This window comes from Triticum urartu, chromosome 1A (assembly GCF_056163025.1).
Source record: "Triticum urartu cultivar PI428250 chromosome 1A, HENAU_Tu73, whole genome shotgun sequence".
In the NCBI taxonomy this organism is placed as follows: domain Eukaryota; kingdom Viridiplantae; phylum Streptophyta; class Magnoliopsida; order Poales; family Poaceae; genus Triticum; species Triticum urartu.
This window is the reverse complement of record NC_141873.1, coordinates 143088921-143113521: the sequence shown is the minus strand read 5'-3', so window position 1 is coordinate 143113521 and position 24601 is coordinate 143088921. Positions and strand designations below refer to the sequence as shown.

Below are 24601 nucleotides of genomic sequence, written 5' to 3'. Positions count from 1 at the left end.
GGCATGCAAAGGTATGTGCCCATGTCCGGCATCATCTTGGGGGTTGATCTCCACTTCCCGCCATGGAGTCCATCTTGAAGCTCATCGGCGCCACCGTAGCCACCTACGTCGCTTGTTCCAACTCCCGCACCGAAATCATCCACATTGCCACCATATGGAGCAGAGAAAACATCACCGGAACTAGCAGACGGACCGGCCGAGGCGACCATTCTCCTCTTCAAGATCTCTCTCCTTGCCACATCATGCCATGTTTTGGTGACATCGTCCATGTCATTGCGGTTCATTGACATGATCTTGTTCTCTTCGGCGAGCAACAATGACAGCGATTTGTTTTCAGAGGCGCGTGCTTTTCTCTCCTCAATGGCAGCTTTGCGCAGCCCCTCTTCCTTGAGCATTTGCCATTTTTCTTGCTTCTCTTTTGCCTTCTTCTCGGCCAACTCTTTCTTGATCTCCAACGACTTCAACAACATCAACTCGTTTGATTGCACCATGACATCAATCTTCTCCCTCAAGCTCGATGCTTCTTGCTCTCTCTTTATCTTCTCTCTAGTCTTCTTGTCGCCATCGGGCTTGTTCAAATTTCTTGGGCCATCATCATCCTTATCTTCATCCATATTTGTAAGCGAGCCTCTCTTTGGTGGGGATTCTTTGTCGATAAATTTCCACTTGTCGCACTTTTGGAGCAACTCCCAACAATGCTCTAATTTGAAGAATCTGCCTTTCGAAGCTTCCATGTCCTTGTATCTATGTTGAGCAATCTTGTCCTACATAATGTGAACAAAGTGATGCAATCATTTCTCATGATACATTATGATGATGCACAACTTGAACAAAGGCAAAGCAAACTCACATAGTCGGACTCCACGGTGCCACCTGGAGGTGCATCGCGAATTGCTCCAAGCAAGCTGCCCAACGGGTGCACATAGGCTTGATGTTCTCCCAACGACCTTGAAGCGACCGAAATGTGCGTGGAGTCTTATTGGGGTAGTTTTTCATAATGCGGAAGTATTGATCTTCAATCCTTTGCCAATATCTCTTGGAGGTTTGATTAGTACCCGTGCATGCATCAAGAGACACCGCACTACATGCTTTGATCAACGCTTGATCTTCCAAGATCGTGTAGTTCTTCGATCTTTGGCTTTTCCCAGATTTTGCTTGTGAATGCTCAAACGCTTCCGCTTCGATCTCCTCCAACTCGTCCGCACAACCATGATCGTCCACGCCGGTCTTCGTTTCATTGTAGTTGAATGGTTCGAAAGGGGCTTGATCAATGTCAACCGCGTTCGTGTCCAACAAGTTCACGAATTCAATTGTTGCATTGTTCGAACCACCACTATAGCGAACGATAACAAGTCACGAGCTATTGAGAACAATGGCGAAAAATGAAAGAGAATAGCCGAAGACCGAAGAGATATACCTTCCGGCCATTTTGTCGAACACCTCGCTCATGGTGGGAGCGGCACCGTTGAACGGCATCGCCGAAGCACCTCCTTGCGGGGGGAGGGGGGGTTGGCTTGAGAGGTTGAAGAAGATGGCTTCCTTGTAGCCGGAACCTTCCTCCGATTTGCGCCCACGGCCTTGCCGGCCTTCTCCGCCGTCGGCCGGGATCGCACTACGGCGTTGGCGCCCGGAGCGCGGGCCATCGCAGCGGGGGCAGTCGGATTCCCACCCTGTACAACCATGTTGCCCTGCCGCTTGCGGGCAGGCGCGGCGTGTGCTTGGGCGACGGCGGTGGGGCCAACATGGCCGGCGACAAGATCCGCCCGAGGGGAAGGGGTGCGCGCGACCTCGACGGTGACGGGGGACAGCATGGGGTCGTCCATGGCGGCGAGGGACGGCCGGCGAGGAGTAGTCGGAGCTTGCGGAGGGGGGGCAATGGTGGCGGAGGGTGCGGGGAGCGGGAAAGGGTGCGCGGAAATGTCCCTCCCGCCAAATCTCGCGCCAGATAGGGGTCGAGCTCGGGTCGGCCTCCCAGCCCGTGAAGATAGAGGTTGGGAGAGAAGATTTGCTGCGCCCCGCAAAAAAATTTACGGGCCGGCGCAGGATGCGGGGTCTGGTCGTGCAGATTTTCTGACCCCGACCCGCAATTTGGCGGTTATTTTGCGAGTCGGAACATTTTGCGGAGTCTGTTAGAGTTGCTCTAATAATGGGACACATGTGCTAGCGAGTTATAGTTATTGTAATAAGATTTTGAGTACTTGGATGAATGGCTTCTGCCTGTCTAGTCTCGAAACTTGTCCGTCCAATAACATTTTTCAATATTCGTGTAGTGTCAAAAAATATAGGACGGAGGAGGTAATTCGTATTTAGTTTCAATATAAAGCTAGTCATGATGTCTTCCCTCAACGATTTATTTTTTACAAACCACCAAAAATTGTTAGGCATACATCTGGTACTTGTGGGGCCCACTTGGCACAGCAGCCCAAAAATCCCCAAATCCGTTCTCGCACCCGCAGGTCACATCCCGCGGCCACGCGCGCACCTCGCCGCCGGGAGACACCCCGCCTCCGCCGCCGCCCCCCCAACCCGGCTGCGCGCCCCCATCAATCGCCAGGCCACGCGGTGAGCGTTCCATATCGTTGGATTGCTGGGCGGCGACGGAGTCGATGTCCGGAGGCCAAGAAGGCGGCGAGGACTCAGGTGATTTGATTCTTTCTGATCTACGGAAAGGCATGAAGAGTCGCGATTCTTCTTAATTTTCAAAGGATCGACGAGAGCCTTGGTTGTATGGTTTGGTTTTGCTGGTCTACTTCCGTTTGTTCATGCAAATCTTAGCTGAGCTGTCGAAGTAGCCTTCCCTTACGGTCTTACGGATAACACAATACATTTGCATGTAATCTTTGTGTACTGCACAATTAAACATGCACCGAACACGTAGTAGTATTGTACTCTGATCAGTGTTAAATGCTGCCTAACATCTTGTTAAAAGGCCTTTCTTTTAGCTGTTACAAGATCATTTGTTAAGACAACAATGTTTATTTGAATGCGTTTCCACAAATGATGAAATGAACACGTATGGGAAGTAGAGATGGTTACTCGTTAGTCATTACTGGTACTTTTCCAATTTTTGTTGTTATGGAGCAGTCCCAATTGTCCTGTACCCTACAGTGAAAAAAGTGTGCTTAAGCATGCCTAGGCACTAGGCGACAACAGTACTCCTAGCGCTTAATCATGCTAGGTGTGTGCTTAGGTGAGATATGCGCTAGGCAGTGACAAAACACACAATTAACGCCTAGCGCTTAACAGTTGTAAGTTATGAGATGAAACCAGATGCGGTTTTGACAGAGTTTTGTTGTGAGTTGATTGAAAGCGCCTTTCGCTCCAGTTTCTCTCACAATTATTTTCAGAACACAAATAAGAAAATATGCTTAATAAGTGATATGACTAACCAGGATTATAGTCAAAATTTGGACTAGTCCTTGCTAGCTTCTTTCCAAAGGGTCTGTTTTGGAACATAGGTAATTCATAGTTCGCAACTTTGTCTTGAGTGATTTCATTTCCATTATAGAATGTCTCCACATTCTGCACAATCCATTTTTGTGGTATCAAATATGCTCTCATCTGCATAGCTGTAGTGTGGATTCAGCAAATATGCAGTCAAATGCAGTGGGGCATCAATCCTATCTTTCATACTCTTGTAAACAATGGCTAGCGCATCTTTGTAATGACGCTCGACATTGCCAAAAGCCTCTTTTGTCTCCTTCTTTGACTTCACAATCTCTCCATACACAAAGCCCATGGGCGGCCACACATCACCATCAACCAAGGGTAGCACCTTCACCAAGGGCTCGAACACCTTAATGCAAAGATTCACTCCCTTCCAAATGGCCTTATTCAGAATGATTGCTGTTGCATTCTTGCCTTTCTTCGTGTTTTGTCCCACTTCGAGGATACCACCATCTTCCTTAGTGAATCAGCCTTATCTGCAAAGTGAGAAATCGGGAAGGAAATCGGGTCACTCCTGGCCTGATGATTTTTATCTTCTTGGTGAAGGGCCTCATGCATTCCAAGGTGCGGTGGTACCCATACACAAATATTGTGAAAGCTTTGGCTTGGTCAAGTATCTTCTTGAACTTAGACAAGGTGCCAATCCCTTGGAGCATCAGATTGACAGTGTGAGTCACACAGGCATTGTTCCAAATATCGGCCAGTTAATCGGCATATCGGTCAATTAATCGCTACTGGGTGGGTCACCGAATAGCTGTTTAACTGAATTATTGGCCGATAAACTGGAAAATTCGCCTATTTATCCCTACTCGGCACCTGACTGATATGGTACCAGTTAGCGATATCTTGAACATTGCACACAGGAGCTCCAAAAGATGTTTGGCCTCTTCACTTTCAGGAGATCTTTAGCCCCCATGTTGTTCGAAGCATTGTCGGTCACAACCTGCACCATTTGTTCAGCACCTAATTCATCAATTATTTTGTCAATCAGATATTCAGATTGAAGATCATCTCACTTGTATGTGGTGTGGCTGTTGTCTCCTTCGGCTTGATGAAGCTAACACTTTCTGAACAATGTGTGAGCAGTTTCATAATGCTTCTCCTCTTCATATCAGTCCAAGCATCGGTCATCAGAGAGCAGCCATTTTCAATCTTCTCATCCCCTCTCTTCCTTGAGTTCACTCTTGGTTTTTGCATACTCAGCCTTCAGTAAAGGCTCACGGAGATCATATTGAGTAGGTGATCAAGACCAGGGCCAAACTGACCAATGGCCTCAACCATCTGCCTGAACTCGTCATTGTCAGTTACATTGGATGGTATTGCTGCGTATAAGAGAGACACAACATCTTGTATAAGAGGGCAGCAAAAACTCCAATTGAAACAAACTCATCATTGTCATCGTTTTGTACTTATGCCTCATACACCCATCTTGCAATGTAGTGATGTGCTCGAAGTGCTCTCTCACTAAAAAGCACAAACACGTATGAAACTGCCAAATCGGTGTCCTGGTATGGAAGGACACAGCGATATGGCCGGACACGCTGGGATATGCATATCCTGCAGTATCCCCTCATTTTTGAATTAAAAAGAAAGAGAAATAAATAGGGATACGGCTGGGATACGCAAGGAACATGCTGGGGACTCGGGATGCAGAGTAACGGGCTCGGCCTGATACGAACCCTAAATTTTCAGGCTGCTCGACCTCGAACCTGTCCAGGCTCCAGCTAACACGCTGCCGCTGCCGCCGCCGCCACTGCCTGGACTCGGCCGCCGCCGCCTGGTCGAGCCGTTTTCCAAGCCCGGCAAGGCGGCAACCTCTTCTCCCAAAGGCAACCACGCTGGAGCAATTAACCTCGAGTCCTTGAGTCTCTTCATCTCTTTGCAGCCATGATGTTGCTGTTTGGGTTTTTGATTGCTGCATGATGTTTTTGATTAGCTGCTGCTTAGTGTTGATTGCTGCTTGCTGTTAGGGAGCATGGCATCTGGCTGCGCCACAGCCGGTAGCCAATTAAGTGATGCATTTTGCAAGTTGTAATAACATGGGTCTGGAGGCTGTTGATGATTGAGAACTTGAAAAGGCAGACAACAAATGGGGCAGTACTCTGATCTCATCTCAGTTTTTCTTTAATATTTTGTCTTTAACTCTGTACTAGCAAGTTGCACGTGATTTGCACGTAACAAAGATATTGTCAATCAATGTAGCTTTGAAATGTGCTTTTTAGGGAAGAAAACACAATCCAAGGTAAAACCAAAAGCAAATATGAATTGAAAATTGTAATAATTATTCGCAACTATCATGACATTTTCTTTAACATTCTAGCAAACAAATAGTATGTGGAGCTATAGTATTTTTGTAATACTCCAACATTATATTTTGGATTGGACTAAAGTGTGACTCAATTCGGGTGCGACCCATCCAGCTTCCTTCATGTCAGGCGGAATGTCCTAACAAGTACGATGGCCTAGCAGCATGACACAATCAGGCTGTGATTGGATGACACTGGAGTGCGTCGCGTTGGTCGACATTTTTTTCAATCACGGCGTTCAGAAGTGGATTCTATGTCTATGGGATTCAGACTCCAAGAGGAGCTTGTATGCGTATGGCGTTCAGATCACCTATACACCAATTATCAACACTTACCGCCTGGTCGGTGGTCGCGTTGGTCAATGTTGCTACAACATTCACTCCATACGTTTAGGGTACATTTTTATGGGCTAAAATTGAAGACATGCATTATTCACACATTATTCACAGTAAGTCTGTTCTTTATATTCCTAACAAAATACTTTTTCTAGGCAATCCTGACAAAATACGTTTTTAGGCAATCCTAACAAAATACTTAACTGTAAGCATTATCACCAGTACAAATTTATTCGTGCGAAAGCCTAGTTGTTTTTTGGAATAAGGCACGGAAGGCCAGCTATACTACGTGTATGGGCTCAATCGGGGTGCAGGCTGCACTGGCCCAGTCAATATCTTCTCCAGTTATCTCTTCTCTAATCTTCTACATACTTCCCCACTGTCTTAGGCTCCGTTAAGATCCAAATGGACCAGTCTTCTCCAGCGTCCTAGAGCTCTGTCTCTCACCCCATCCCCATGCGCCCGTAGTTGTTTTCCCTTGCGCTTCGGCCACCACGGCACAAGGCTCCATGGGAGCACGCAGCTCTTGGTCCCCGTCATGTGCTCCCGTTGCTTGTTGGAGCTATTCTGTTGCTTGTTGGAGACTAAACAGAGGAATGGATCCATTTGTTAATGCTTTGAATGGAGCTCGCTTGATGAACTCCCATTCTGATCATGTTCTTATCCTCTCCCCATTCCCATTTAACACCTTCTGCTTCTTCTAAATGATGATCCGTGTTTGTCAAACTTGCCGTTCAATTCTTGTCAGCTCCATTTGATTGATGATTTTTATCTCTCATTTTTAGCTGCAATTGGTGAAGATCTAGCAAGCTTGCTAGATTGTTATGTACAGGGAAGCGTAGAAGATTGTTATATACAGTTCCATTTGGAATGTATGCTGATGTCCTTGTTCGGTGGCCATGAAAAGGAGGTTCCAGAGAAATGGAGAAGAGATTCCCACCTCTTACACTCAGGACGTTACTGTCCATACACGTGGGGAAATCCTGCACAACCAATGAGATGATCTAACGGCCAATAACGCTTGGATTTGCCACTTCTCAGCCGTCGGATGCTGCAGATCGAATGGCTATTATTCAAACTTATTCATACACTATATAGTGGTATTGATTACATGGCATATTTTTAAAATTTTGTTCTATACTCGCCGTATCCCCGTAGCCTTTTTTTGGAAAATGCCATATCCCGTGTCCCCGTATGCGTATTGCCGTGTCCGTGTCTCCGTATCCGTGCCTTTTAGCTCTCTCATCCCATGATGCCTTGTTAATCTTCACTTGCTTGAGCCTATATGGGTATTTAATACATTTGTATATACACTTTACTTGTATTTGTAACAAGAGCCAAACTGAGCTTACTTTTACTGGCCATCTGTAGCATTCGTTGATGGATCTCAGATCACTTAAGTTGTTGAATGTGAATCTTGATACCATGGCTGATGAAAATGAGATAATGTTTTTACAACGTGATGACATCATACTTGTGGTTAGGTGGTGGTACTACTTAGCAGATATAAGATATGCAGTTAAACCTAGTAATACTGTCGTCATATATAGGTTGTGAATATCATCATTTAATAACCCTACTGCACCACCAAGAATTGTCCAATCACCAATGATATTATCTTTGCATGAAGATGAAGTGGGTGTTTGAACGCTGAATGGGTGTTTTATATTTCTTGCTCACAGAACCTCTTTTCCATACAGGACTTAAGTGAAGTTTGTAACCCATGTTCTGTTGGGCACAGTAAGATAACTGTTAAGTATAGACATCATCTCCTATGATGACCAAAGATTCTAAATAGTGCCTAGATTGATTATATTAGTTATGGTCTTATAGATCAGCCAGAAGTGAATTGCCAATAGGTAGTACATTGATTTGGAGAGACCGAAGTTAGTATAAGAACTTTCTGGATTGATTATAGTAACAGATCAAGTAGAGGTGAACTGCCACTGGTTAATGTGTATCTGCCTGATGGGTTTAGGGTGAACATCGATTTATTTTCATTGCGATGTATTATTTAGCAGTGCTGAATGCATTTATTTGATGACGTTTGCACCACTTGTTGCACTACGGTTACTTGTATGGCTTCCACTATTTTTTACATGACTGTAAGTATGATTTACGTCTTATCATTGACCTCACATCAATAATGTAGCTTAGTCATCTTAATTCTGTGGCTTTACATACTTCCTGCAGATCACATCATGGACCTAGGCGAAGATCAGAATTCCTTTAAAACCAAAAGATCACGAGCCACAAATTGGCCCTCAGTAATGTCAAAGTTTCTACTTAATTGGTACCTTGAGAAAAAGAAGGCGATGCCACCTAAGACCAAATTCAAGAAGACACACCACCATTATTGCCAAGCTGCACTAAATGCTAGATTTGAGTCTGCTTACACTGTTGATCAGGTCCATCGCCATTTGAGGCGTTTCAAGGAGGTTTGGAATATTGTGGCGCGTTATATGAACGAGAACGGGAGCAGGTTTGACAAGAAAAACAAAATGTTAATACTACCTTCTGCAACCATGGCTGCTCTACCCGTAAGTATTGCATCACTAGAAAGTAATTTAATATTTTGTAGTTTTCCCAGTGCACTAATGGATAATTTTCATTTTTCTTGTATAGTTAGCAGAACGTGCTATTCTCGTTAAACCCATTCCATTCTTCGACCATTTGCAAGCTCTCTTCAGCGATTGCCCAGTTGATGGTGCCTCTATGACAGACCTGCTGACAGATGCTGACTTAAATGATGATCAGATGGAAACCCAGGATCCGTTGAACATGATGGTTGTTCATGCAGACACAGGGGACCCACACGAGGCAGGCTTGGACAAAGTTGTTTTGGGGGGTGAAGATGAGTGTCATGAGGTTGCAGTTATTAGCGCCGTTGGTACAGTACCATGTGAAGTTATGTCAGGCACTAGTGCACCATCTGCTGAACCATCAGGATCGGCTGAGAGCACAATAGCTGCTCTCAAACCCAGCTTGAAGCAGTGCAAGATAGTCAGCAAAGCAAAAGCAAATCCAAAGCCACAGGCTGTTGCGCTACATGATAGCAGGAAACCAGACGCGTTCAACAGGAACTTAATGGGGATCCATGACAGACTCGCTAAACCAACACGGACAGCACCACCACTGTCAGACCCAAATGCTCCTCTGTGGAACATGCTAAAGGAAATTCCGTTGACACCTGCTGATAGGCTGTCAGTTGGGATTTATCTTTGTAAGCCAGAGTCTGAAGTGCATCGAAGTTTTTTCATGAGTATGGGTAAGGAGTACCTAGAGGCATGGGCCCACAAGTTCTTGAGTGGAGGGGAGCCTGGAGCCTTATAGTTTGATTGCTTAATCACGGCTCATTGCTTTAAATTCAGCCCATGCTGTCCGTGGATGAATTGTTCTTCAGACTTCAGAGGGCCTTGTTTGTGCTGCTACATATTGGTGCACCTCTTGTGCTATAAGCATTGGTAAATATGATTAGTTTTTTCGCGGGAAAACTATTAGTTAGTTATTATCATGTAACTTGCCTTAACACCTTACCTGATAGTCCAGTGTAGTTTGCGGACAATTTGTGAGCATCTTATGCTCATGGCTTATTCTATGTATGATCAGATGTCCCAAGATTACAAATGTCAACTGAAAATGATGGTATGTTATGTGTGGTTTGTTTTCTGAATGTGTGAATTTTCTTCAGCTCGAGGAGTGCCTTTCGCTTCACCAGCAGTTTATACAATGGGCACACTAAAGTCTAAATAAAGTATGCTCAGATATATGAGGGGTGAGTTATTTGTGTGTATGTTATGTATCGCAGAAAATTCATACTAGTACACATCACATCAGCAGCACAAAGCAATAGCTCACCACAGGTGACCATATGGCCACGTGCGCGCCCGACACAAACACGGGCACTAGGCTGACGGTGGGCAAAGGCAGCAGGCTCGGTCGCCAGTGCAGCAGGAAGCGGTGCGTGGAATATTCGGAGGAGGATGAACAAGGGAGAGCAACAACTATATTTTATGATTTTCTTTGCGATGGGTATAAACCTGTCCGCACTTAGAGCATGGTTGATAGTACAAACAACTATGTTGTCATACTCCCTCCATTCCAAAATATAATGCGCCCGTATTTTTCGAGGTCTAATTTTAACCATAAATTTAACCAATTAGACCAACTGCGGCGGGAGAAAAAATTATGTACTTGAAAACTTCTTTCGAATACGAATTCACTGATATAATTTTTGCTTCCGTCGCAATCGGTCTTAGTAGTTAAATTTACAATCAAAGTTGAAGCATGTGGATAGAGGAAGCACTACATTATGGAATGGAGGGAGTATCATATACTCATCTCAAAATTCTTGTTTTAGATTTGTTTAAATACGGATGTATAAGAGCAACTTCGCCGACCCAAACGAATGACGATTTCGTCCTCTTTTTGTCCGTTCGGGTCGGCCAGACGGATACGGATGTACGCTTCCGCATTTGGGTCGGCGCGTGCGTCCAACGCTGGGTTGAACCCATTTTTTACTGCGAAAAAAAATGAACGCATGCATATTTAAAAAGATAAACAGCATTAATTAAACATTAAAGCCGGCCACAAAGGCCGGCGAGAGTCCACGCGTCCACATTTGCATTTAAAAAAATAAAAACAGTCTAAACTACGAGGCGGCGCGCTGCCCTAGGCGTCCTCGTCCTCGTCCTCGGGGTCCGTGAAGTCGATGAGCATCGGCGCCGGCCCGGCCCAGGCGAACGCCGTGTTCCAGAGCGCCGTCATGTCGGGCTGTGCCGGCGCGGGGGGTTGTGCGGCCGCCTGTGCAGCCGCGGCCTGGCGCGCCTCCTCCTCAGCCTCGCGCTGCTCTTCCTCCAGGTCGCGCTCGAGCATCTCTAGGTACTCGCCGTCGCGGCGCTCCTCGGCCACCCTGATCTTGCGCCAGTGCTCGAGGTACGTCTGCTCCTGCGCCGGCGTCGCTCCCGTCCAGACCGGCGGCGCGGGTACCCACTCGCGCACTACTCCCGTCCAGGAGTAGCGCTCGATGGGGGACGGCTCGGGCTCCGGCTCCGGCTTGATGGGGGACGGCGGGGCCACCGACGGCACCACGCTATCGCCCGCCGCGGAAAGGGCAAGGGCCTGCGCCATTGCCGCCTCGTACCAAGCCTTCTCTTTCGCCTCCGCCGCCTCCGCCCTGCGCCGCCCGTCCTCCTCGCTCTCCCGGAAGACGGCCGCAAGTGCCGCCTGGTAGGCGTCCTCCGCCGCTTGGTCCTCCTCGCGAACGACGAGCGCCGGTGGCTGCGACCCCCGGTCGACCTCGCGCACGCCCCGTCGCTTCGCCTCCTCGTGCTCGAAGGCGAACCACCTCGCCCAGTTGGGCGAGTCGGTTGCGTAGACGGCCTCGCGGCGCTGCTCCGGCGTCAGCAGCGCCCGCCGGCGCCGCACCTCCTCTGCGTGAGCACGAGCCGACCGCGGCGCCGTCGGCACTAGGATCCTATCTGGATCCAGATGCCAGTCGTGCGGCAGCGTCACGTCGGGATACGACAGAGGCTGGTGGTGCTGCCAGTGCCACTCCGTCTGGTGCACTGGCACGCTCACGCGCTGCCTCTGCCGGCGAGGCGCCGGCGCCGGCGAAGGCGGGAGGAACTCTGAGGGGAAAGGGGTGGCGAGAGACTTGCCCTTGACCTTGCTGCCGCTGGCGCCGGAGAAGAGACCCATCTCGCTGTGGTTGTGGTTGCTAGGGTTTGCTGGCGACGAGGGAGCAAAGGATGGCAGATGTGGACGGCGAGTTTGGATGAGGACGGCCCCACCGCACGGTCGGCTTAAAAAAGGACGAGCGCCGTCGCTGACGTGTGGGCCCGTCGTCGTAAATTAAACTGACCGCGTGGGCAGCGGGTAGTTGGACGACCGCCATGTGGAGACGCGGCAGACAGCGGGAAGGCGCGCGAAGCATCCGTTCGGCGTCCGCGCCGATGCATTTGGGGCGCAATTTTGGGCCGCAAATGCGTTGGCACGGATGCAACGCGGACGTGATTTGGGTTTGGGTCGACGCGTTGGGCCGCCACTTTTGTCCGCGCAGACCCAAACGGACGCAGGCGGACGAAATGGGTCGGCCCTTTGGAGTTGCTCTAAGTCATGTTTTAGTTTAGATACATCCGTATCTAGACTAATCTAAAACAAGAATTTTGGGATGGAGGAAGTATATATAATCATCATTTATAGTCACTTATACAATAAGGTTGGCTATAAGATTAGCTACAAGAGTAGTATTTCTTTTCCACCTTCTCTCTATCTCTTTCTTGTATCTGCTTAGGAGCAGGCAAATAGTTAGGCTCTTGCATGAGAGCTCACTTTCCTCTCGCTTTTTCATGCTCTCCCTCCACATAGGCGAAATTGACAAGTAAGCGGGCTATAAGCAGGGCTGCAGGGTGCACGTTTTTATCTCTGGGTGCACGTGCTCCCTGATGAACAATAAACTCAAAATAATAGTAAATAAATTTTAAAAACTCTGATCTTTTTAGTAGATGTTCTTGTTAGTGTAGTAAGCATACTTGACAATTTTCATGTGAAACGATATAGCAATGCTTTGTCAGTGAAAAACAAAAATAAATGTAAAATGTAGAGATAACATTGGTGTTCGAGTTGTTTTTTTGTGCAAGTCAAAATGCTTAAGGTTTCCCCCCTAAAAATTTGCAGTTAGCATTTGGATGTGACAATGAACACTCAATTTTCTTTTAAAAAAATAACATTTACAAACAAAAAAATAGTGTGTAGGAGCATATGCTCCCAAAAGATGAATTGAATTCCAATTTTACGCCGTCCACGCTCCATATAGTGGATGGCCTTAAAAGTAACTCTAGCAGACCCATTAAAACAGTCGTTCGCTATAAGACTGGGATCATTTTTTGGCACAAAACAGATCCGCTATATTCGGTTGTCATCTAAATTTTTTTGTAAGGTATTATAAACTTCGAGCTGCGTCTGCCATATCTACGGTTTTCACCCTCTTTTTGTTGGTTCCTCTATCCCACCCACTCTTTGGCGTGAAGGAAATTCCAACTTGCGCCCGCGAGGACACCTCCACCGCTGCCACATCTCCCCACCGTCACTTGCTGCCTCGGCCGCCCCGCGCTATCGAGTAGCTCCACCGCTCCCTGCCGTACCTTCCCCACCAATTTCGGAGGCCAGGGTGCCCATTTTTCCCGTGGGCTAGCGGCGGCCGCCGCCATGGATCTGCCCCGGAGCTTGCCGCGCGGCTTCGTAGTGGGCGGATCCAGTTGGTCTGGACATTGGTGAGCCGCGGAATCACCCGGGGTGTAGCCCTGCTCGCTGGCGCCGCGGGTTTGTGGCTGTGGTGAAGAGGTCGGTCGTTTTGCTTCGGTCAGCAACGGAGAAGAAAGGCGGGACTGCCTTCATTCTGGCCGGCGGAATTGCTTCTGGGGAATGTAATTTGAAGCCCATTTATTGTTTTAATCTTAGGTGCGGCGATATTTTAGAAAAATCTTAGGCGTGGATTTATTTTTTTAGATGGATGCTTGGAGTTCTTCGTCGTCTTCATCACATGATTCCGACATAGAGGAGATGATTTTGGACGACGATGTCGGCCATCTAGTGTTGTTTTATATCATTAACAAATTTGAAACCGGCCCGAAGAGAAAGTGTCGCGGATCAATGGTTGGCCAGCTTTGCATTCCGCGCGACCGAGCTCTCAGCCACAACATGCTCATGAAAGACTACTTCACCGAGGTACCGACATATTCGGCTCATCTTTCCTGTAGATGATCGAATGTGTATATTTTTTTCACATAGTTGAAGCTTGCGAGTAAAATTGTCGTTTCTTCACTTGCCGGAGGAATGTCCTCAGTTTGCTTGGGTTTAGTTCATACCAAAAAATATTGACGACAATGCGAGTGATTGTATATGGTTTTCCGGCTGACTACACCGATGAATATCTTCACATTGGAGAAGATACCATGCTCAAATGTGTGTGGGTCTTTGCAAAGACATTGATCCGGAGTATCTTCGAGCTCCAAATAAGGAGGACACAAAAAGAATGAAGAAAGAGGATGGCCGGGCATGCTTGGCAATGTGGATTGCATGCATTGGAGGTTGAAGAACGATTGCTTGGACGGGGCAATACACCAGCCAAAAATGTACACCAACTATTGTGCTCGAAGGCGTGGCTTCACACAACTTGTGGATTTGGCATTGCTACTTTGAATTGTCGTGGTCTCTCATCAATGTGTAACTATCTCATCTTTTTGCTCGCCTAGCTAATGGAAAAGCTCCGGCTTGCAACTATACCATCGATGGACATGACCACACCATGGGGTATTATCTTACCGAAAAAATATCCTCCATGGTCAACATTTGTGAAGACAAGTGACCCAAAAACTAAGAAACACACATTTTTTGCCCAAGCACAAGGGCATGTGGTTTGTTGCAAGCTTGGTTTGCTATTGTTTGAGGTCATGCTCGCTTCTGGGATAAAAAATCTCTCAGAAACATCATGACTGCATGTGTAATTCTACACAACATGGTCATCGAGGATGAGAGAGATTTGAGCTTGAAGTTTTATTATGATAATGTTGGTACCCGTGTGAAGCCTGCCAAGAACACAGATGAGATCAATGCATTTCTTGACACCTACCAAAAGATTGAGAACGGTGCTTCGCACTACCAATTCCATAATAATCTTGTTGAGCATTGGTGACAACTTTATGGGAGATAGATTTGCATTTTATTTTAATAAATGTCATATGTATTTATGTGTGTCTTGAACAATTATTTGCCTTCCGTGCCATTTGTTGTTGTATTAACTATTTGAATTTAAACATTTGTTGTAATGAAGGCATTGTTGTATTGTGATCCGCCAATTGGATTATTTATAAGTTTGATTTATATACTCTATCAAGTAAAATCAGGAATTTGCAAAGCTCCTGAAAATTCACGGTAGTGCGAGGCCTTCGACGTGGAACAAATCCTGTAAACTCATCCCGTAAAATTTTGCAGGACAAGTTTGCAAGCAGATCTGCTCTGCCGAAGGCCTCACGGTACCGCAAAAAATTTAAAAGCAGCCCTTATATCAGAATACCGCAAAATAATTTATAAGCAGCCCTTGTATCAGATTTGTGAGTATCCGCAAGAGTTGCTCTAAGGGGTAGTAACTTCCTTGCGTACCCTGTCTGCATGCATTCACATCAAATCTTTAGTCTCAAGCTAAGAAGCCGACCCTCGTGCCGCTCCCGCGAGCGGCCCGGGCGGAAACCTAATCCCCGCCGCCGCCACCCCCACCCCCTCCCTTCCCCTCCCTCGCCGCCGCCAGCGGACGCCACCGGGCAAAGCCCGTGCGCGCGGCGGCGGCGGCGGGGTCCCTCCTTCCCTCGAGGCGCACAGGCGGCGCGGGACGCCCTGCCTCTTGGTGTCAGGTGTTTTGGCGGCGGCGCGCGTCTGGCCTGTGTAGGGCGCGGCCTGGCGTGGTCCGGCCGGTCCTGGCGCACACGGCCGGCGGCGCTCGGAGGTGCTGGTGCTGCTCAGGGGTTGCGTGGCCTGGCGTGGGCCGGCGGGCTGCGGATCTGGCGCCCCACGGCTGGTGGCTCTCGCTGGTCGGTGGGCGGCTCGGGGCGGTGCTCTCCAGGCTGGACGGCGGCGAGGCGCTACCCTCCGGGAGCTGGCGGAGCTAGGGCTGGTGGCTGGCTAGCGGCGTGTCGGTGGTGCTGGCTGGCGGTGCCCGGAGCGCGGATCCGGGGATCTCGGCCCGGATCTGGTGCGTCTTAATTAGGCGTTGGCCGACGTCCTTGGAGTGCTCACGGCAGGGGTTGCGGCGGTTGTCTCCGAATCCTTGCGTGGAGCGTAGCAGGATGGAGGGTGTAGGTGGTGCACTGGCGGCGGCGGCGGTGCGGGCGCAGCCATGGCAGCGGCGGCGCTGCGAGGCCTTGCCAAGAAGGGTCTTGTCGGGCAGCGGGCGTTCGGTTGCTGCCGTGTGAGGCGGGCAGCGATGCCTCGACGGTGTGGGTGCCGGAGTGTGGTCGAAGGTGCGGGTCGGATCCATTCTGGTGGCAGTCCCCTGGCACGGGTAAAGGCCACCGTGGCGGATCTGGCTTTGCACCGCTCGGTGGTTGCTGCGGCTCCTAGTCGATGTTGAAGGTGATGGCTTTAGGCGTGCTCCCTCGGCAGTGAGGGGGGCTTCGATGACAAGTTGTTGTGGTGGCGGCGGTGCGAGGCATCTGATCAGGACTGGTCGGGATCTTGCAGACGTGGAGATGTGCAACGCTACGGATGAAAATCCTTTTCGGTTGTGGCCGGACCGGCGTTGATGGCACCTGCGGGTGTCATTCACCTTCCTGGAGGCTTCGCCGAGTGCAACGCTATCTTCCTCGCGACCTTGTATCGACAACTGCCTCCGGGGCGAAAGCCTTGATTCGTAGGATCGGCATGATGGTAACGTCTTTGAGGTTGTTACTCTATTGGCAACGTCTTTGAGGTTGTTACTCTGTTGGGAGCATTGTGCTGGGAGACTCGAGGTCCCATGATGCGCTCCTCCGATGTTCACCACTGCCCGGATCTTTCTCCTCCGGCATCATGTATGGTCGTCGCTGGCTAATCCAAAGAAGCTGGAGTTGCTGTTCTTCAAAGGTCTTCAGTGTCGGCTGAGACGCAGCGAGGGGCTCGGTGTTGGGTAGGCATTTTGTGTCGTAACTGTGTTGTTGTGTTTGGTTGTCTTTGTACAAACCGGTGTGGAGTTGGTCGCCTTCGTTGTTCGCAGCGAGTGGTAGATGTTGTTATGTCTTATTTCTCTCCTTCTATAAAGCTAAGGTACGCAATTTGCATACCCTCAAAAAAAGCTAACAGTTAAATTAGCCATAAAGTCCAGGAAGCAGATCAAACAAACACTAAAATAGACAATCAGGTAGAGCAAACAAAATCAGGTAGATCAACCAGAATGCCAAACAGTCGTAGGCTCGGTAAATAGCCAAAGTGGGGCACGGCAGCCTTTTCGTGGTACGAAAATCAGAATGGAATGCACAAACAGCACGATTACAGACCCATCAATGAAATGGTTCAAGGAAACTGAAGTGACGTACATTTATTTACGGCAAGTATTGCATAAAAATGCAAGGCATAAGTGATGCCAGAATAACATCTGGTCTAGATTCCATAGTACCTACTACTTCGCACACATTTTCAAATTTAACAAACAGCACTTCCTGCAAGCAAATAACAAAAAGGCTGGGACTCTTTACATTTTATCCAGCAAGGATTTCCCTTTAAATGTTCCACGAAGTAACGAATCTGGATACATTTCTCACCAACCCCGAAAAAAATTAGTTGGCAGACTTCAACGAGTTGGACCTACAAAACAGGGCACGGGTTGTCGACTTGCTTATATGGTATACTTATTTCAGTACAGGTCCAGTAGTTAAAAGAGACCATATCTGCACAGCATAAGGTTCAGTCCACAAACCTGCTTATCTTGTCAGTGGAATCAGCATTGCTGAAATCACTAAAATTCCCTGTTTCTATGGCTAGTTGCAACCCCTGAAATGAAATGGAGGTAATTATCCACTGTAGTGTGATTTGTGGTCACTGCGCAGCTTTGTATAAAATGCATGATCTCTGTTACTACTCCCTCTGTCCTATAATGTAAGATCGTTTTGCAATCTTATATTATGGGATGGAGGGAGTAACTTTGTTGACGGACAGGCATTGCAAAAACTTGTTTTATAAAGGGACAGCATTGTAAACACTTAAATTTCAATTTTCATGACCACTCCAAAGCCCAGCACTTGTTTATATCAAGGGACAACATTGCAAAGAAAAGTAAACAGGCTACCGTCAAGTCTAAAATATTATGACTAACCTGTATGCCAATTGTTTCAAATCGCTTCGCTGATGGTTTAATGCCTTCCTGCACAAAATCAGGAGAATATTAATGAAATGGACAAACAGTTGAAGCTTACAAAGAATCACATGTCAGTAAGCACCAACAGATATACTACGTTTAACTGCAAAACATTTCTTAAGAGTCTTGAACTGCATGATAATACACTGCAAGTATTACCACCCTACAAAGTTGGGTCATCTATTTTGGAACGGAGGGAGTAGCTGCAAACGCAACTCATGAATAATGAACAAAAAGCAGCATACAAGTGCAGCATGGCCTACACATAAAGGTCCAAAAATGAAGAGAAACTACACATAATACAGAAGGTCCATATCAGAAGCAACGATTCTACCATATATGCTTTAGGATCATACCAGGCGTTCAGGGAGCTTCCCACCACTTTGCTCTATGAATTGGCAGAGGTACATCACACCAGCGCATGAAAAATTCTGTTGAATAACATTGTAACCATAAGAAGAAGAAAAATCAAGTACATGGAACTCACCATACTGAAGGAATAAAGGTAGATCGAAACTTCAAAGGATGAAAAAGAACTTCACATTTTGGTAATATACCATTTTATTACTAATAAATTAGGAAAATAATATTTAGAGAGGGGAGGAGTATTCAGGGCAGGCGTGTGATTCGGTAATTGTGAATTTGTGCAAAATGTCGAGAGATTAGTACCCCAGCATGCTTCAACCCAGGCTACCCAGCTGATTTATACACATGGACTAAGATTGGCATGAGTGCACTTATGCAGAGTGATTTAGGGTTATGTGCAACTCAGGAGACTGGCATTTATCACACAATTGCGTTTAGGTGCAAAACAGGAACAGCAATCTTTCAGTCTTTAAACATGCTATTCCCAGCAGAGTTTGTTGGACTGAACAACGCAAACTAAAAAGGACCAACATAACAACAGAACCCTTTCTAAGTGAACACCCACCTGTTTGGCTTCCATTGAATCCATCTTCTCATCCTGTATGAGAAATAGCAGATTAATATAAACTTAAAAACTACTACCTCCGGAACTAATATCAGACATTTTTGCAGTTCAAATTGAACTAAATAGAAGTTTTTGCAAACGTCTTCTATTTAGTTACAGAGGAGGTACAATCATATCATGTGACCAGCTGACTGGTGCCAAACAGAGTTACACTCACCAGTCCCCAGACCAATTCTTTGATGTTCTTAATCTCTGAACCAATATTCTCAAGCTTCAGTCGTGCGCCAGTAACCTGAACAGAAAAGTATATATCTGAAAACCATATGCACCCCATGCACACTTAATAACAAAGTTAATAGAGAAAAAAAATCATCTCTTGACAGATTATATAGACAGCAAGTTATTGCACCTAATCTTGTCATATATGCTACTTTAAACTTTCTACCTAACGCATACGCATTCCAATAAACATAGATATGCAGATACATCATACATATGAAGGTGTTAAGGAGAAAGTACATCATCTTTTATTTGCCCAGAAAGCGCCTTCTGCTGATCCAATTTGTCATCCAACTTCTCAATGCGTTGTGTCAAATGCTTTTTAGCAGCCTGCGTAATTATCAAATTAATTCAAATATTAGATAATATGATACAAAACTACAGAAATAACCTCCTATATGACAATCAAACCAAATGGCACAGTACAGAGCCAACAATTTGGAAGAAAACTCCCAGTTCATCTTCAACAGCCTCAAACGAATATCAGTTTAAACATCAAGCAAAATTAAGATTGCTGGTCCAAATGGTTAAGGAAATTAAGACCGAGGACCAATCAAATAACTGTTCTTTCTGCACACAACAATAGTTGGTTAAACTAATAGAGGATGTCATGTGAACAACTGCCCTTTCTGTGGGTAACAAGACAACATTATCAACACAACAATACCCTAACAAGTTAGGCCGTCGACTGAATTTCTGCACGGCAGTACTAGTTTGTAAACAATAGAAGCTACAAAACTCATAATCCTAGCAGCATAATACATATTAGAATCATCTAATACCTACATTTAACTACATCTCCTCGGAATGAATGGAAACAGATGTTATTTTAAATCTTACGGAAACAGGTGTTTTGCAGTGCGGAACTACAGGCACCACATGTACTTACAGCAAGAGAGCTCTGAACTTGCTCCAGATGTTTAGTCATACTTGAAACAACGTTTGCCATGTTTTGCTTGGTGACATACATTAAGTCCCCAAAGGAGATGCCCTGAAGAAGAAGTAACACTTCAAAATGAATTGGTCTTCAAGAAGACAATATGGCAGTTTCGAGAAGAGCAGATGTACTCCCTGCGTCCCAAAATGTAAGACGTTTTTTGATACTATGATAGTGTCAAAAAAAACGTCTTACATTTTGGGACGGAGGGAGTAGCTTAGAAGTGATGGTAGTAGAAATAATGGGGAAAGCAGATAGATCCTATACTTTTGGCAGGTAAGGATACTGTGAGCATTACACAAGCATAAATGCCATGATGGGAAGAAACATACTTTCCACCACATATAACCATAACCCAGTGCTCCAACAGTTGCTGCAGGTACTATTAATCCTGATACTCCTGCAAAAACATTAAGAACACTGTCACAATGTATGTATGACGGCAGTAAGTTTGTTTGACCACACACAACTGACACGATGCCAGGAAATTTTGCTGGTATAATCAACACAAAGTGACATGGGCTAACACAATACCTAAGGGGTTGTTTGGTTAAGGAGATTTTACTAGATCGGTTTTGCATAAATATGTGTACGGTTGTAACTAACTGAAACTTTGTTTGGTTAGTCTAACAAATCTGAGGAAAAGTAAATAATGGTTCCTGTAAAACTGGGAAACCGATTTTTTAGAAAAATGATGATTAGACGTTTTCTATAAACCAGTATTAGTTTATCTTGTACACACGGGTGAAACATGTTTTACGTTTCCCAGTCCAAACAAGATTCTGCATACTTATCGCTTAACCTAATTATTAGTAAAAAATGGTTTTCCAAAATATTCTACTAAAACGTGTTCTGTTAAAACTAATTTAACCAGACAACCACCAAGAGAAATCCACCTAACACAAAGTAACTGAAAACTATATAACGAAGTTCGGCGTATCAATAATGTCTAGAAGTAGGAAGAAGTAAATTAGGATGAATGAAACGAACGGAAGCAACAAACAATGAGAGTACAATATTTACTGCAGGCTAATGTATAGCCAACATTTGTTAGGCAGCTATCCCTGGTCAGAAACATACAAATTTGACAATTTATCAAGTTGACAATTCTTGAAGAAGAAAAAGAAGTTGTCGCAAGCTAGACAAACCTGTTTGTCCAGAACCTCCACTGAGAACAGTTATCGAACGTGGAGAACCTAGATTGCGTACCTGCATAGCCAGTTGGCGCACCTAAAAGGACCAGAATGTAAGTTTAGCATGACAGGATTGAATTATTATATGCTTACGAAGATGAGTACTTAGCAAAGAAAAGAAATACTGGTTGTAAGTCTAGATTAACTTCATCAATGACTATCATTATCTCTTATCAGCCATTTAAAATGTTCGTCTAAGAACATTAACCTTTTTTAGGTAGAGTAAATTTTACTTTAGGACAACAGGATATGTTAATGTAAAAAAATTCAAGCAAACATATTTTCAATGCATCATGTGATTCGTCCATCTAGGAAGAATTGCACAGCAAAAGATCTTTTAAATCAACAAGGAAGTCAATAATCCCAAGTTCATACCAGCTTCTCACACTAACGAACTATCAGGACAAGGCATCCACAGTGTGAAGAACAAAAAAAAGAGAGAGAAAAGAATGCAAAGGCCACATTACTAAAGAGGAACTCACAAGAATAATAGGAAATAATCTAGCAAAGCAAATTGTGAGCCTCAGGCTTCGGAGTTACCAGATTTGTCTCTACGGATGCTGTGAATTTTAGTGAAGCTATTTCATAATGTTTACGGCAAAAGACATTTCTGTAGATTTACCAGTATCACATATTATTGCCATATAGACCATTAAGACTACAGAATCCGTAGAAAACATACCAGCTGACATCAACATATCAGGAAACCAAATCCAATAATTGCTGCAAATCATCACATGTTTCTATTCTGAAATGGGCCGGTCTATTGGACTAGTGGCAACAAGTCATCAAAACACATTTTCATGCTGGACCAAAATATTACTTGCCAAAATAAAGCAACCACATATTTGCTGGAAGCCATAGCTAATGAAGTCAACAAGCCATGTAAACAAGGCTTTATCACGGGCATCACATCCAAGATATCAAACATTCATCACAAGGGCAAGCATAAATACTACTCCATCGGTAATACCAGCTGACCGGGGCATAGGGTCATATAAAAATACACTTAATCGTATCATGTACTTCCAATTTTGAGGTACAGGCTCCGGTGGAGATGCATGACAGCATGTGTGTCAAACTAATGGCAAGAGTACACATCATCAGCAGTACATGGCTAAGACTAAGGGTAGGTAGATCAACACGCGTACCTCGTTGAGCGCGTCGTTGATGCCGTGGTCCGCACCACCACCTCCTCCCTTACCCATCTCCCCCTTCTCCAGAAACTCCTGCAAGGCCACGCGACACGGATCATCAAAACCAAATTATCCAAACCGAACCACCTTCCTGCCTCTTGAAGGATCGGGGTCGTAGTTTTCAATAGAGGATAGTAGCTGCCAGGTCGTGGCCAGGGGACGCACCTGTATCTCGGTGAGGATCTCCGAGAGGCGGCCGTTTCGTAGGACGACGGAGCCGGCCACGCCCGCGCCGACGAGCATGACGACGCGGGTGAGGCCGAAGCCCGCCTGTGCCACCATCGCCATGGCTGCACGCCGCCGCGCGTCCGATGTGATGCCGGTGGAGGTGGAGGAGGAAAACCTAGCTTAGGTTACGGCGTGAGGTGAGCTGAGGAGCGGGTCGGGCTGTCTGGGCGGAATGGAGGGGGTGGAAAGGGGAGCCCGTTCAGAAGGGGTGGGGCCCATATGTCAGCGAGTGCGGAACGGGGCAAACTCGATACGTGCTGCTCCACCCAAGTCGGATGTGTCTCAACAAAAAATGTCGGACAAATCGTCCAAGGTCTCCTACAATGGGAGATGTTTAGGGGTGCTTAGAGAAACCAGGTTTTGCTTAAGCATCGGTGCTTATTTGTAAGCGTCTCTTGTAGAAATAGATAACGGTGTTTCAGAAAAATTCGATTTATTTTCCTAAGCACCTCTCTAAACATCTCCCATTGTACAAGGCCTAAAAGTATGGGGGAAAGATAAACAAAAAAATGGATATAATTTTTAATGTCAATACAGAGACACAGGTGCTCGTATACACAACACACATCCTACCCTATAAGCATCTTCGAGAGACTGAGCCGGCATATCATCTTGAGATTATACGAAGTCACCGGTGCATCGCCGGAAATTCTAAAATAAATCCAGGATAAATGCGAGTACCGGAACTTGAATCCTGGTAGGCTGAAAATACCACTGTCTACCTAACCATCCAAGCATAGCTTGGTTCGCAAAATGAGTAATTTTGACCTGAGGTAAACCTACACATTATATGATGTAGAAAAACTTGAACATCATATATAGTAGTTGGATATCCGTGCATTGCCGCAAAACAGCAAATGGATGACACGGGGTCGACATTGGCTTGTGTATACTTCATGGCTAAAAAAGGTATGCATGGCACATCTCCCCCTCCATTCCTCCTTCCCTTCCCTCTCTCACTTTGGCACGTTTCAACGCCAATCACTCTTGGTGAACAGCCCCGCGGGTATCCTCTCTCCACCTGTTGCTCCGGCAGCGTGAAGGGCGAAAAACCCTTATGTTGGCACTATCTCTCCTATCGTTGGGAGAGTTGTTTTCCCACCACCAGAGCGCGAGCACGATTTGGTCGTGATACATCTTTCCTGGTATATGATCGCCAAGCGCATCCTTATAACTCACATGGTTGTCGAGTTATCTCGCGTTAGGGAATCCTTTGTAGCACCGGTGTTTGCACGACCCTTCTCACGGTATAGTCCTCCTCTGATTTCTCCACCCCCACCTAAGGCGGAGTTAGCCCCACAGTTTGGCTCTCTCGTTAGCTCACTCCCGCATGGACAGCAGGACAGTCTAACATGTCACACAAGAAAGCCTCGAGCCGTGTTCGTGCTTAGGCCCAGAGTGATTGTGATGTCTACCTCAACACTTACTCGGCCCTCCACCCCATGACACCATGTCATGTGTTCCCGCCGAATTGCTGAGGGAGAGTCTTCTAGTCAGTCACCAATTTGCACCTATTCCAGAGGTAGCTAGTGAGTCATCTGCCCCTAGTGAGGGAGAGACTCATGACATAGAGCACGAGCTTGAGTAGTACCCCACGGCGTGTACTATCAACGGGTTCACCTCATCGGCTAGTCACCAGTTATGTAAGCCCTAGTACGAGTTTGTATTTCATAAGCTATGGTAGTTTATTGCATTATGTCATGAGCAACACTAACCATGATCGCATGTCATGTATGACTAGATCATGATGGGCACGCGTTGCCGTGTCCGTCTATTTGTATGGTAATATAATTGGAGATTTCATAAATATATCAATGCATGAAAAATAGAAATTGATTTTAGGAAAAGATGTCCATCTATTTGCC

The 24601-nt window shown here is 46.2% G+C and overlaps 3 protein-coding genes across 4 annotated transcripts; 1 reads left to right on the top strand and 2 right to left on the bottom strand.

Moving 5' to 3' along the window:
• Nucleotides 1-2353: 2353 nt before the first annotated feature.
• Nucleotides 2354-9761, top strand: LOC125551529 (uncharacterized). Of its 2 annotated transcripts, XM_087515988.1 has the most exons (4): nucleotides 2381-2640; nucleotides 5868-6201; nucleotides 8282-8628; nucleotides 8714-9761. In XM_087515988.1, exons 2-4 carry the CDS (start codon nucleotides 6177-6179, stop codon nucleotides 9419-9421), a joined length of 1080 nt encoding a protein of 359 aa, XP_087372114.1. In that variant the 5' UTR covers nucleotides 2381-2640; nucleotides 5868-6176; the 3' UTR covers nucleotides 9422-9761. The 2 variants fall into 2 exon arrangements, with proteins under 2 accessions (XP_048570745.1, XP_087372114.1); XM_048714788.2 differs by lacking the exon at nucleotides 5868-6201 and having other exon boundaries at nucleotides 2354-2640.
• A 998-nt stretch (nucleotides 9762-10759) lies between these two features.
• On the bottom strand, nucleotides 10760-11788 carry LOC147990394 (uncharacterized). Its single transcript, XM_087538203.1, has one exon. The coding sequence runs from the start codon at nucleotides 11786-11788 to the stop codon at nucleotides 10760-10762; it is 1029 nt and encodes a 342-aa protein (XP_087394329.1).
• Nucleotides 11789-17122: 5334 nt separating this feature from the next.
• LOC125551519 (uncharacterized) lies at nucleotides 17123-22938 on the bottom strand. Its single transcript, XM_048714779.2, has 12 exons — nucleotides 22674-22938; nucleotides 22464-22541; nucleotides 21268-21349; nucleotides 20452-20519; nucleotides 20072-20173; nucleotides 19423-19512; nucleotides 19121-19195; nucleotides 18904-18936; nucleotides 18329-18403; nucleotides 17931-17978; nucleotides 17535-17608; nucleotides 17123-17422 (listed from the first exon to the last, which is right to left on the bottom strand). The coding sequence occupies exons 1-12, from the start codon at nucleotides 22794-22796 to the stop codon at nucleotides 17395-17397; spliced, it is 876 nt and encodes a 291-aa protein (XP_048570736.1). The 5' UTR covers nucleotides 22797-22938; the 3' UTR covers nucleotides 17123-17394.
• Nucleotides 22939-24601: the final 1663 nt, after the last annotated feature.